Raw genomic sequence first — 13183 nt, forward strand, 5'->3', positions numbered from 1 at the left:
TCATGTAGGCTACACCTAAGTTACCTGTAGGTGGCAGCAGGACGAAAGAAAGTTATCAAAGGGACACCATCCAGTTCCCGAACAACCCAGGGCTACGTTTCCCTCTAACGATAGATCGTAACAACAATCGAGCAAAAAACGAAACCATCAATATTTCTTACGTGCGTTTCCCGAAAATGCTCGTAAGGAGTAGGCTAATCTACCTACTTTATACGAATTTTCTCTTGAAAATTCGTAGAAATTTCAGCCACGATGGCTTTGGGAAAACTAAGATTCGTCGTACGATGGATTCTACAATCATAGGCCTATACGACGCTTTCGGGAAACGCAGCCCTGTTCAACTTTGTGCAAGCGTCCCTTCATAATACAATTTACTTCACTAAAGTTGTGCAACCGCTCTGAATCCAGGTGTAAAACATGCATTTATGATTCACTAAGCGTGGGATTGCATGCGGTTTCTCTTTAATGTCTACTATCAGTTATATATTGACGTAAATAACACAACAGGAAAGCAGGAAAGGAACTTTATTGAAGTTACCAACAAAACACCGTTACAGTCCTAGATAAAAAAAAAGAAGACAGTTTTTATCTAGCAGAATGGAGAAGGCATGAATTGCAAACATGTTCATATTTCACCTATTTGACCTATATGTAAGGATTTCAACACAATTTTTGACCTAAAGCTAGATCTTACCCTTAGCAAATCCCTTTATCTCCCATGAGAAAACATCATTTCCTGCCAACAAGTCACATGACCCATCCCTCAATCCTAACCAAACACAACCCTCAGTGATCAACAGCTGGGAGTGATGAACACAACAGGGTGGGTCATGTGACCAGGCCATTCAGAGGCTAGGGATAGGGGACAGGGAGGGTCATGTGACCAGGCCATTCAGAGGCTAGGGATAGGGGACAGGTAGGGTCATGTGACCAGGCCATTCAGAGGCTATAGGGATAGGGGACAGGTAAGGTCATGTGACCAGGCCATTCAGAGGCTAGGGATAGGGGACAGAGAGCTTGAAGAAAAGCAAGTGAATAGTATACAGTTTACTTGAAATAAAATGACAATCAGGTATTTTTTTCTTACAATGGATTATGGTTGTTTTATACTGTATAATGTTGTGTTCCTCTTTCTACCATAATCCTTCAGAAAAATAATCTGAGGATCTTGGGTCTGAAGCCCTGCATCTTGCTGGCGTCCAACGTCTTGATCATGTCCTTGGCAGCTAGGATGTCTTGGTGGGCCTCATCGAACAGCTCTGCCCCGACCTCCTCTCTCAATCGGTCTCGCCATGCTCTCAGCCTCGCACGCCCCTCAAACACATCCACCCCGGAGCCTACAGGCTGGACACACAGGATCTGTGATCTACATGAAACGTTCCTGTCTCACCAATCACAGCGGAAGAATGACCGGCCGTTGGGTTAGGGTTAACCCTATCCATCACTGAAGGAGTGTAATTGAAGTAGCCTAAACCACACACACACACACACACACACACAAACACACGCACAGTTTTCCTCCAGGGGGAGATTCAGATGTGGGGTTGGATGAACATGTAAAATGCACCTCAACACCTGGACAGGAATAGAATAAAGCCAACAGCAACCTTTCTGCAATACGCCCATTTAGCTACTTTGAATTGACATATTTACATTTTAGGGTAAGGTCATTTTTTGTTTCATTTACCGTGTACCAAAAGCAAAATAATAATTTAGTAAATAGCAGGAAATCAAGGATCAGAAATAAATTAACAGTATTTCGATGGTCAGTCAAGGAACGGTCTGTATTTATCAGGCAACACAGTGCAGAATAATTACATCTCATGCACGGTGCAACGATAAAACTATCTCAACTACAATAGCAGTAGCCTATACAGTACAGTGCAGTAAATGTATTTAGAAACATCAAACTATTTCGTGGTTGCGTCGAGACAGTATGCAGAAAAAGACAAGAGGTAGGCCTAATCTCTCCTCTCTTCCTCACACATACACGCCCAGACAGTGGACTTCCTGATGGGCTGTAACGACTCACAGAAAGTGTAAGCATTGGTGGTGTCACCTAAAGACGTTGTAGGCTACGGTAAGCATATTTGTATTGTTCGCTTTCAGTTGTGTGCAATCGCATACGTTAACACTAACTAAAATATATCCAATAGCCTACATAATGAGCATTCAAATAAACTATTGGTGACAAAGCCGTTTTATGTTTTGTTTAGAACTCAACAATGGCCAGTGAGACCTTGCTGAATATCTTAGAAGAGTTTACCTCAGATAATCTGAAAACATTCAAGTGGCATCTGAAAAATGGTATGGAGGGATTTCCCGCCATCCCAGTGAGCCAGCTAGAAACTGCGGGCAGGACAGACGTGGTGGATATAATGGAGCAGCACTACACACACGAGGGGTCGGTACAAATCACCCTTCTCATCCTGGAGAGGATGAAGCATATCAATCTTGCTGAGAAACTTCGAAAGGCTCAAGGAGGTAACATTACAATTACGGAAAAGCTGACGGCTCAGTTTTCCCTTTAGAGTCACTTTTTATTTTCTGTCTTTGTAGCTCACGTGGTTTCTTAACTTGTCAGCAACACTGAGAGTGAAAAAAGTTATGTAACTACACTTTTTTTTTTTGTTAAAATGATTTATTACCTGACTCGCCTAGTGTGGGAGTAAAACAGCACCAACCCAACTAATGTTGCTCAAGTTTCGATTCAGCCGCCATTACTAATTTACAGAGGTGTCAATAGCTGTAATGGGTTTACTTACTTACTTCTCATCCAACCACAATCAAATTCACTCCTGATGGCGCGGTTTATCTGTTTTGTTATTTTTTTGAACGATGACAAGCCGGAAAGAAAACAAGCCGAACTGAAAATGGAGTAATGAGGATTTCTTTTTTTAATGTAAGGTGGAAAGAACAGATAATTGCGTGGAAATGTAAGGAGTAGAAGTAGAAAGTCGGCTGAAAAATAATTACTCCAGTAAAGTAGGCCTATAGATACCCAACATTTCTACTAAAGTTACTAACTTGACACCTCTGCAAATTTGATGTATTTACATACTTCAGTGAAATATATAATATGAAACGAGTGTAAATTCAGGGAATATATAATTTTCGTAGTGTTTATAAACCCAAAATATAGAATAGCCTTTAATAACTTTGCAACAAGAGTACATTTTACTCTAAAATTACTGTGTAACCTGCAATATGCCATATTGTGTGAAGCATTAGATTTTTTATGACATGGTGATGCCTACATGTATGTTTCTCTGTGGTGACCCTAGCTGCAGCCCCTTCCCTGAACCCAGGACCTCTTCCACAGCCCTCTGGACGAGATTTCCTTAAGACACACAAAGCAGCGCTGGAGACCAGGATCAACAGCCGGGGACCCCTGCTGAGGGGTCTGGAAGCCAAGAATATTCTGGATGAGGAGGAGAGAGAGGAAATTGAAAACCAATCCACCTCAGCCAAAAAGAACCAGGTTCTCCTGACCAAGATCTCCAGGAAGGGAAACAAAGCCCAGGATGAGTTCTACCAGGTTCTAAAAACATCCGACCCTTACCTGGTAGAAGATCTGGAGAAGACATCCTAGGAGGGAACATGTGCTTCTGCATACCGAGGTTAGGGTTGAAAGTTTAGGAAAGGTTCATCATTTATACAACAGATTAATCGGATTCCAATAAACCACATCCTTCTTATTGTCAAAGAACTGTTCTTTTATGTACCTGTACTTCACGCATGACCAGTATCATTCCTTCAAACTCTGCATTTCATTTATAATAATTCCTCAATTCATACATATTGAACAAATATACAACATATATTAAGTTGTTTCATCCCAAAAATAGACAACATTAAGCTACATCAAATGATCATCAATTCAGTTGATGGTTAAATGATCTAGATCAAAAATCTAACACAGTTGCCATGGTTCATGTGAAAACTAATTGAAGAAATCTCTTAGTGACAAAACAAGTTGATTTAGTAGTTTAATTCAGTTCAGTTTCCTTCCCACTGACACTGTTGAAGCTGTTGCAACGTCTACAGGAAGCTCATCACGGTTCCTTTCTTTCCAACTTGATGAGGCTCCAACGCATAGAACCTGATCACAATCCTGGAGGATGGAAGTACAGATACATTTTACCATTCTGAGTGAGACAATAACAATAATATTGAGACAATAATTCCCCTTGTGAAAGAGTGTGGCAGGCTGCAGACAGGGTCAGGGTGAACAGGCAAGGGCAAATGGTGAGGAATATATAGGGCCATATAAAATTTCTATAAGAACATGTATAAGGCTATAAGTCATTTTAATTCACTGTGCCCTGCTGGTTGTGCTTAAGGAGCTGCTGCACACACAGATCTAAAACGTGCCCTCTAAAGTTTCTTTATCAGGACATGCCGGCTAATCTTCCCATGATGCCGCTGGGTAGGAACACTCAGACTGGGTAATGTTCCCATGATGCCGCTGGGTAGGAACACTCAGACTGGGTAATCTTCCCATGATGCCGCTGGGTAGGAACACTCAGACTGGGTAATGTTCCCATGATGCCGCTGGGTAGGAACACTCAGACTGGGTAATGTTCCCATGATGCCGCTGGGTAGGAACACTCAGACTGGGTAATGTTCCCATGATGCCGCTGGGTAGGAACACTCAGACTGGGTAATGTTCCCATGATGCCGCTGGGTAGGAACACTCAGACTGGGTAATGTTCCCATGATGCCGCTGGGTAGGAACACTCAGACTGGGTAATGTTCCCATGATGCCGCTGGGTAGGAAATGCCCAGGTGAGGGATAACAACCCACACCCTTCTTAGGAAAATCATCTGTTGATGTTGTTGATGATCTCAACAAAGATGGTGAACCAACAGAAGACTACTATTACAGTTGCAGAGGGGTGGAAAACTCCCAAAGGTAACAACTTTAAGTACTATCAACATGGATGGGACAGGACAAAGACCTAAATAATGGGTTTATTTTCTTAAAACTTAGCAAGAAAGAAATTATTGCTGGTGGGGAGTGATGCTGTAATTTGGCAAATCACAGATTTCATACTCAACAAGGGAGCTACAAGTGCTCAATATACAGGACACACACATAGCTGTACACTCAGCATTCATTTGACATTTTACTGCATAGTTAAATGCATAGTTCTAAGTTAGAAAGACATCTGACAGAGAGAACTACATCATTCTAAGTGAGAAAACTTTCAATGTAAAATGTTCATTGAATTAACAGCCGTACCCGTTTATGAAGAATGCAACATAAGCACGATATTAGACAACGTACTAACCTGTCCTCTCCAAGTCCTAGTTCTCCCGTTAGGAACTGAAAGATTTTGGCGCTGTGGTCCTTGTTCTTCTCGGCCGTGTCTGTGACACCGATGGCGGAGACGGACAGTACCACGCACGGGGAGCAAGATCCAGCAATGAGCATTGGCAGTCCAGGTTTCACCACCAACATCATTCTCTGAAAAACACAACACACTGCAGTTACAACCTCTGTCCAACAACACTCCGAAAACCTTTTTGCAACTTTGACGCGCTGTATCTATCCAACTCGATTAACATTGTAGAGTAAAGACATTTAAAATTGGAAGACATGGCAAATAAAACTTTTATAGGTGTAAGGGGATAATAGGCAAGACTCTTTTTAGACTGCTGTCAAGAGTAACAATCATTCCAATCTGTAGAAATACTCACATCTTCCGGTTTTCCTAAAGCGGCAGCTGTCATTGAACATAGTTTCTTCAAGAAGTCCTCCGAGAACTTGCTCGCAGGTAAGTTGCTTTCTAAATCTATGAAGGGCATGGTTCTGGTCTGGATTCAGAAGCGTCTGGTGGGAGGAACAGTGTGAAATCTGGAAAAGGTCAGCAAAACTAGCGGTTTTTACAATGCCCCGGAAAGCGATTGGAACCCTCGCATGCTTATTGGTGAACAGAGGAACGCCAATCCCTCTCGACCTCTGATTGGACAATCTGCATCGCAGGCTTCTAAACGTCGCTTCGCTTGATGTCATCCAAGTTCATTCTTAAAGTTAGGTTCAGACAGGTTATGATTCTGTTCTTCAGAATAGGATTTTGAGTTTACATCTACACATTATGCGTATGTAATATTCTTTTTAGGTGTATTTGATCAATGTAGACAACTAGTGTAGCACCCCTGTGACCATAGCACATCAGTAAGGCTGTTAATGTATATAGTATCAGTGCTTTAAATGGACTTGACCCAGAATTACACTTTTCTAATTGTAGACATTGTATATTGTTGTTATAAGTAGCATACAATTACGTATCACTCTTATTCTCTAACTTTGCCATGCAAATGAACAAATACAGTAAATAGCAAGTCTTTATTTCACTTTCTCACATACTTTAGCAAAACATCACACAGCATACATTTTTATATCAACAAACAAAGAGTCTGATCACACAGACTAGTGTATATTTCCTGGTCACAAGAGAAGGTGTACAGTTTAGTTCCTGGCTTATGGCTTCTGTCCAGGTGATCTGCATGGTACAGTTTCTCTGCCTTGATGTTCACACCAGGGATGTAACTCCTAAAAATATCCCAAAAAAGTTTGCATATAGTTATACTACAATTCTGTGGATGCAAAGTTGTATTTTTGTCAACATTTTAGTAAAAAGCACAATTGTAAACAATAATCAATAATTCAGATTATTCCAAAAACAGGAAGACAAATTATCCCTCATAAACCTAACAAGGTCATTATCTTGTGACAGCAAATGTAAACGAATCAGTTTAACTTTAAACCACAATGCTTGTGTAACGGGTGTGAACCTGTGAAACTCACTCCTCAGGTATATAACAGGCCCGCGTCATCAAATAGCTAGCTTTTTGTTGGCGTAGTTGGTAATGGTCACGCTTGGCAAGTCGGAGGTCGTGCGTTCAAGTCCAGTGAGTGGCGAACAAGCCTTGTCGTGACAGAGCGTGGCTACAGCTGTTACATACTGTCACACTTGCCAACCCTAACATAATGCCATTGCTACTGATTAACAATAAGTATAGTTATGAGTTTGTTTAATGTCTACATTTACACTTGTTTCCTTCAACTTATGTCCTCGCCGACACCATGTAGTTCCCATGTGCCAGCCGCCTGCTGCATACCTGGGTCACCTGGCTCTGACACACGGTGCCTTACCATGTGAGTATTTGCACTGTTCTGGCTCAGACACACGGTGCCTTACCATGTGAGTATTTGCACTGTTTGAGCGCCTCGTTGAAGCCCTCGCACAGGCTGAGATCTGCCTGTGTAGTGGCACAGTCTAGGAACTGCCGGACCTCAAAGTGACAGGGCCCAGTCGGGGGGGGCGCAGGCCGCGACGGCTCCTGGGGACAGCAAGTTGGACAGCAAGTTGGACATTCAGATATTTATTCAGACCTTAGAAAAACATTTTCATGCACATGTAACTGGTGTCATTGTCACACATCCCTATTGCTTCCTTGTCTCACTCTGGGGTTTGAATAAGGGTATTCGCACTCAACAACCACCTTTCACCAACACCGCTTCAGCTGCATCAGCCGGAACATTACCTTTCACAAGTGCATTGTGCTGCATCCTGGTATGAAATGCGCTTTATAAATAAAGATTTATTGATTCACTGGAACCCTGTTCCCCTTCACTGCAACACTGTCAACCTTCCCTGTCTGATCTGTGCTGATCTGTCTGATCTGTGCAGATGGCACACTGCCCTGCTCGGTTAGGGTTAGCTGCCCTGCTGACCTGGTGGGTGGTGCTGGGCTTGGCTGGCTCTGGGCTACTGCTGCCTCCACTGAAGGCTCCTGTGAGGGCGCTGCCCACCACGTGGCCCACAGCGGAGCCCACAGCCACGCCCGCCGCTGTGGTGGCCATCTGGGCCATGAGGCCGGGCTGCTGGGGGGCGGCCGGGGCGGCTAGTGCGGCCGGGGGGGCGGGGGCCGGGGCATAGGACGGAGGCGGGCTGGAAGAACTGATGAAAGAAGAACACCAAAGGGTTTCTTTAGAGGAAAGATACTACACAGGTGTAGCTGGTATAGCTCCTTACAGCTCCTTATTGCTCGGTACAGCTTGTGTAGCTTGGAATAGCTCAGTGGATTTGACTGCAGAGGCAGGGGAAAAGCCCCCATGGACGCTGCTTAGGATAAAAAGCGTCTGCTAAATGCAAATGAATACATTATTTGATTCCACTGTTAACATACTGTATGTACTTAGAGTCTGGCAAAGCATGACCTCTGAAGAGAGCAGAGGACACTAGATCTAGAACAACTAGATCTGCTTAGCTTATCTAACTGATGTAACATGACATCATCCTGGTCTGGCGTCAGTTACTGCATAACAGACACCATCTTGGATGAGGTACATTCATAACATCAAACAACTAATTTCAAATTGAAGACTGTTTGTAACGATTTATATCAAACAACAAGATGGATAGTTCTTCTGTTGCCTACAGTAAATGCATAAGCTTATTTTATATAAAGAGGAACAATCATTATCATTCATTATCATGGAAACTTGGGTCCGTCATGTATGTGCCAGATTTAGCAGCTACTTTTCCAATGCAGTTCCTGGCAGGCTGATGGCACATAGAACATTAAAAGAAAAAATGATAAAACAATGACATAACCACTACTCTGAAACTCAAGACCAAACCATCTCTGACCCTTTACCCACTGCCCTTAGGGTCAAGACCTGAAAAATTACACTTCAACTTTAAAAGGGAGTTTAAAGTCGTATAAGGTACATTATACATGCATAACATAATACAAAAGTGAAAGTATGTATTTACTCTGATCTTCCTAAATAAGGTAAGTGTGCTTGAATGTGTGCTTTTATAAACAGCCCCCATAGTTAGAGAACGTATACCCGGCGTCTGGAGACAGTTCTGGAATGATCACATAACAAACATACCTAGCAGGAGCTGAAGGACGACTGCGGCTTCCCCTCGCCATCGCTGAAACAACTAGATATTATTTTAAAATGAAAGTCTTCTGTCAGGATAAACTTGCCGTCGTTTCTTGAAGATTCGTCTGGAAGCACCTGGAACTTAACTTGCTGCTCGAGAGTGACAGTGAGCACACGTGTGTCTGACCTTGTGTGGACAGTTTCCCAACTGCGCATGCGTTCGGCTTTAAAACTGTAAAGCAAGCTGTGGACCTTTACTTTTTACCAACATTGTCGAACTGTTTTATTGCCTGAGCACGTCAGCTAATAATACTACATAGTAAAATACTATATGCATTGATTGATTTTTTTTCTTTTTATGTTCCTCTGCCACGGTCGAGTGCGTAACAGGTCAGGACAACGTAAATGTAATGCGATTACACAAAGGAATTGGATAAGACGCGAGTTGAGTTATTTTAAGAGCTCAAATAAAAAGTCACACTTCCAATCACACTCGCAACCTTGGGTCGGCCCGCCCTACAGAGAGTGGACGGTGTGTATTCTGCATGGTGAGATCCATGCGGCATGAGGTGAAAGCTTCTGGTAAATGAATACATGACATTACATTAGATAGATACTGAGCTATTACCTGGCGCAGTCTGACAAACTTTTCAGTGGACAAAGGCTGATTGTGAGCTATCAGACTTAGTTGGTTTATTGCCCAACATAAAAGCATAATATTTTATTGACACGCACGTCTTTCTGTCCACGGATCAGTGGGCGACATGCTCAGTTGGCCCATGGTGGCTGGGGCTAGTCCACCTCTAGAGGGCGCTCTCAGGCTGCTCTGTTAGGAGAAGCATTTGTAATGTTATTTTCACTCTATATGTTGCCTTTAGGAAACATAATTAGAAGCTCTGGGGTAAATTTTCACTGTTATGCAGATGATACTCAGCTATACATGTCCATAAAGCCTGGAGAATTTCCACATGCTATGGAAAAATGTGTTTCCGCGTTGAGAACTTGGATGACAGCAAATTTCCTTCTTCTTAATTCGGATAAAACTGAGGTTCAAATTTTCGGCCCTAAAAAATACAGAAATAATGTATCCAATCTGACCTTAAACTTAGATGGTGTCAAAGTATCTCAAAGCCAGTTGGTAAAAAATTTAGGAGTCACATTGGACCCAGACCTTTCGTTTGAGTACCATATTAAACAAATCACCAGAACTGCATTTTTCCATCTACGTAATATTGCCAAAATACGAAAATTCCTCTCAAAGGATGATGCTGAAAAACTAAAACATGCTTTTGTTACGTCCCGATTGGACTACTGCAATGTGTTGTTCTCTGGCCTCCCAATTACCTACTTGAAAAATTTACAGCGGGTACAAAATGCTGCTGCTAGACTATTGACAAAAACAAGAAAGTTTGATCATATAACATCTACTCTTATCTCTTTACACTGGCTCCCTATCCAAGCCAGAGCTGATTTCAAAGTTTTACTACTAACTTACAAATCTCTACATGGATTGGCACCACTGTACCTCTCCGGTCTCCTTGCACCCTATTGCCCCGCAAAAACTCTAAGATCTCAAGATGCCGGCTATCTGGTAATACCCAAAATTAAGAAAAAAACTGCTGGAGGTAGGGCGTTCTCATATAGAGCACCTCTTCTCTGGAACAAATTACCTGTCTCAATTAGGGAGGCTGATACTGTTTCGACATTTAAAACTAGATTAAAAACGTTCCTGTTTAGTCAATCCTATGATTGTTAAATGTGTGTACTTTCTATGTAAACCTGGGGTGTGCGTTTGCCTATGTGTGTATCACATGTAACTTTTAAATTGTAATTTTAGCTTATGTTCACACTGCCCATTTAAATGTTACAAATAAAGTAAACCTGTTATTGTATATTGTTACTGTAATAGTTCCGTTGCTGTATATTTTAATTGTTATAGTTTACTAGTTGGAGACAACGGGGGGCTGGTTGTTTTCATCCTTATTCGTATAAATATAACCTATTTTAGAGTTGTTTCCCCTGGAACAGATTTCATGTTCCAACCAAGGGGGGCTGTCGCTGTCTTGGTGTGTGGGGCTGCATCACATACCCTCTTAGCTTTGTTAAATTGCTGCACTAGTCCACACTTGACCGGTGGGGATCTCATTCTATTACGACTGAAACTGTTAGCTGCTCCTGGCATTCTCTAATCCCTGTTCTCCTCTCTGTCCCCCCCACACATCCCTTGTGGTGTGGGGGGTCTGAGCTGTCAGGACCTGCCTGGTCGTCGGTCTACCAACGCTGGACCAGGTCGTCAACCGGAAACCAGCCTCCATGACGGCCAACAGCGAGTTTCCAGGTCCCATCCAACGTCTATAAAGCCGAACAATGGATTTTTGGTGTTTCAAAACCCATTGACACTGTATGACTATGTTTAGCTTGTGTTCTGCTCCTCTCTCTTGCCAACCGTCTCTGGAGGAGGGGATCCCTCTCTGAATTGCTCCTCCCAAGGTTTCTTCCATTTTTTCTCCCGTTGGGAGTTTTTCTGGGAGTTTTTCCTTGTCTTCCTTGAGGGTTTAGGTTGGTTGAGGGGCAGTTCTATGGGCGTATGTGAAGCCCTCTGTGACATGCTTGCGTGTAAAAAGGGCTATACAAATAAATTTGATTTGATTTGATTAATGTAATCAACATTACTATTGTGGTGATGAGTGTTAAATGCAGGCTGTTATCTTCAAGATACAGCCAGAACTGCGTGCTCTACGCTCACTGGGACACACAGAGTATTCAGGTTTATCTGTTTATTAAAGTATAGCTGGTTTGAGCTTTACATGAAACACTGCAGCTGAAATCTTTAGTTTCAGACCTCAAAGGTCATGAGGCCTGAAGAGTTTATTTGACAACAGGCTCGTGTCTGGTGCACCTCGGGACTGGCAATGAGGCTTCATAGAGTACTGTGAAGCTTCAGAGAGGCTTCATAGAGGACTTTAATGTACTGGTCTTTGTAACCATGATGCCTCCCTGGAAGGCATGACTCAGTCTGGATAATGAGAGAGGCAGCAAGCTGAACAGTAACAGGATCATGTTTCCAGAGCATGTCTAGCAGAAAATGAGTAACTCTGGACAATGAACATCTGTAAACATGAGACAAGCAGTCAGCACAAAGATAGTAAACTAAAAAATACATTGACCTGGAGGGGACAACTTGAGTTGCTTTTTCTAGGGTTTTGTGGGTTAAGGTTTGGGGTTAGAATTAGTGTTAACGTTTAGAATTACATTGTGTGTGTGAGCAGGGTTGGGGGAGCCTGTCTGTGTAATGAGAGGATATTAGCATTCATTCATCAAAACAGACTGTAATGTCACATGAAACTACCAGAAACACTTCAGTACATCTGTCTCATCAACATACTTTAGGGAGTTTAATACAGGGCTGATAGTTTAATACAGGGCTGATAGTTTAATACAGGGCTGATAGTTTAATACAGGGCTGATAGTTTAATACAGGGCTGATAGTTTAATACAGGGCTGATAGTTTAATACAGGGCTGATAGTTTAATACAGGGCTGATAGTTTAATACAGGGCTGATAGTTTAATACAGGGCTGATAGTTTAATACAGGGCTGATAGTTTAATACAGGGCCGATAGTTTAATACAGGGCTGATAGTTTAATACAGGGCTGATAGTTTAATACAGGGCTGATAGTTTAATACAGGGCTGATAGTTTAATACAGGGCTGATAAGCCGCTACATCTCTAAACTACTGCTGTTTGAGTCACTGAGTCACTCTTGGAAACCCCCTGTGTTTCTTCCTCCCTGGACATCTGTACTACAACATTTACTCTGATCTCAAGTGTTTGTGCGTATGTTTGTGTGTGTACTTGTATGCCTGTGTGTGTGTGTGCGTATGTATGTGTGTGTCTGACTGCGTATGTGTCTAGGTGTGTTTGTGTATCTGTGTAAGAGTGAACACCTCCATGGCGGGTACATTTGTAATTAGAAGTGCCCCAGTTAGGATATCAAAAGGATCTATGGTATGATCAAAAATGTACTTTTAAAAATAGATTATTCAATGTTTTGATAGGACAAATAAAGTTACACACCTTGGAGTCTTTGTTAACAAACTGGCAGAATGGACCCACAGCTGGTCTCTTAACACTAAGAGCCACCCCGGTCATTTGAAGTGACTACTGTGTAGTTTTCTTCACATAAAACACTCTTTGATGGAAATCTGCCAGCGATTAAGGCAGACAGCTCTGCCTCTGTGTTCCACCGACCAATCTGCCCATAATTGACCCCTAAGT

The 13183-nt window shown here is 42.4% G+C and overlaps 3 protein-coding genes across 4 annotated transcripts; 1 reads left to right on the forward strand and 2 right to left on the reverse strand.

The window, feature by feature from the left end:
- Positions 1-1827: 1827 nt before the first annotated feature.
- On the forward strand, positions 1828-3709 carry LOC146220182 (apoptosis-associated speck-like protein containing a CARD). Of its 2 annotated transcripts, none has more exons than XM_084694144.1 (3): positions 1828-1955; positions 2217-2484; positions 3285-3709. In XM_084694144.1, exons 2-3 carry the CDS (start codon positions 2226-2228, stop codon positions 3590-3592), a joined length of 567 nt encoding a protein of 188 aa, XP_084550270.1. In that variant the 5' UTR covers positions 1828-1955; positions 2217-2225; the 3' UTR covers positions 3593-3709. The 2 variants fall into 2 exon arrangements, with proteins under 2 accessions (XP_084550270.1, XP_084550269.1); XM_084694143.1 differs by having other exon boundaries at positions 1840-2080.
- Positions 3710-3976: 267 nt separating this feature from the next.
- ddt (D-dopachrome tautomerase) lies at positions 3977-5893 on the reverse strand. The gene is made up of 3 exons (XM_084694145.1): positions 5704-5893; positions 5295-5470; positions 3977-4114 (listed from the first exon to the last, which is right to left on the reverse strand). Exons 1-3 carry the CDS (start codon positions 5809-5811, stop codon positions 4042-4044), a joined length of 357 nt encoding a protein of 118 aa, XP_084550271.1. The 5' UTR covers positions 5812-5893; the 3' UTR covers positions 3977-4041.
- Positions 5894-6338: 445 nt separating this feature from the next.
- chchd10 (coiled-coil-helix-coiled-coil-helix domain containing 10) lies at positions 6339-9104 on the reverse strand. Its single transcript, XM_084694178.1, has 4 exons — positions 8912-9104; positions 7745-7970; positions 7209-7350; positions 6339-6559 (listed from the first exon to the last, which is right to left on the reverse strand). The coding sequence occupies exons 1-4, from the start codon at positions 8950-8952 to the stop codon at positions 6540-6542; spliced, it is 429 nt and encodes a 142-aa protein (XP_084550304.1). The 5' UTR covers positions 8953-9104; the 3' UTR covers positions 6339-6539.
- Between the last annotated feature and the right edge of the window lie 4079 nt (positions 9105-13183).

The sequence above is a fragment of the Hypomesus nipponensis genome, chromosome 27, assembly GCF_054491055.1.
Source record: "Hypomesus nipponensis isolate SF chromosome 27, ASM5449105v1, whole genome shotgun sequence".
NCBI lineage: Eukaryota > Metazoa > Chordata > Actinopteri > Osmeriformes > Osmeridae > Hypomesus > Hypomesus nipponensis.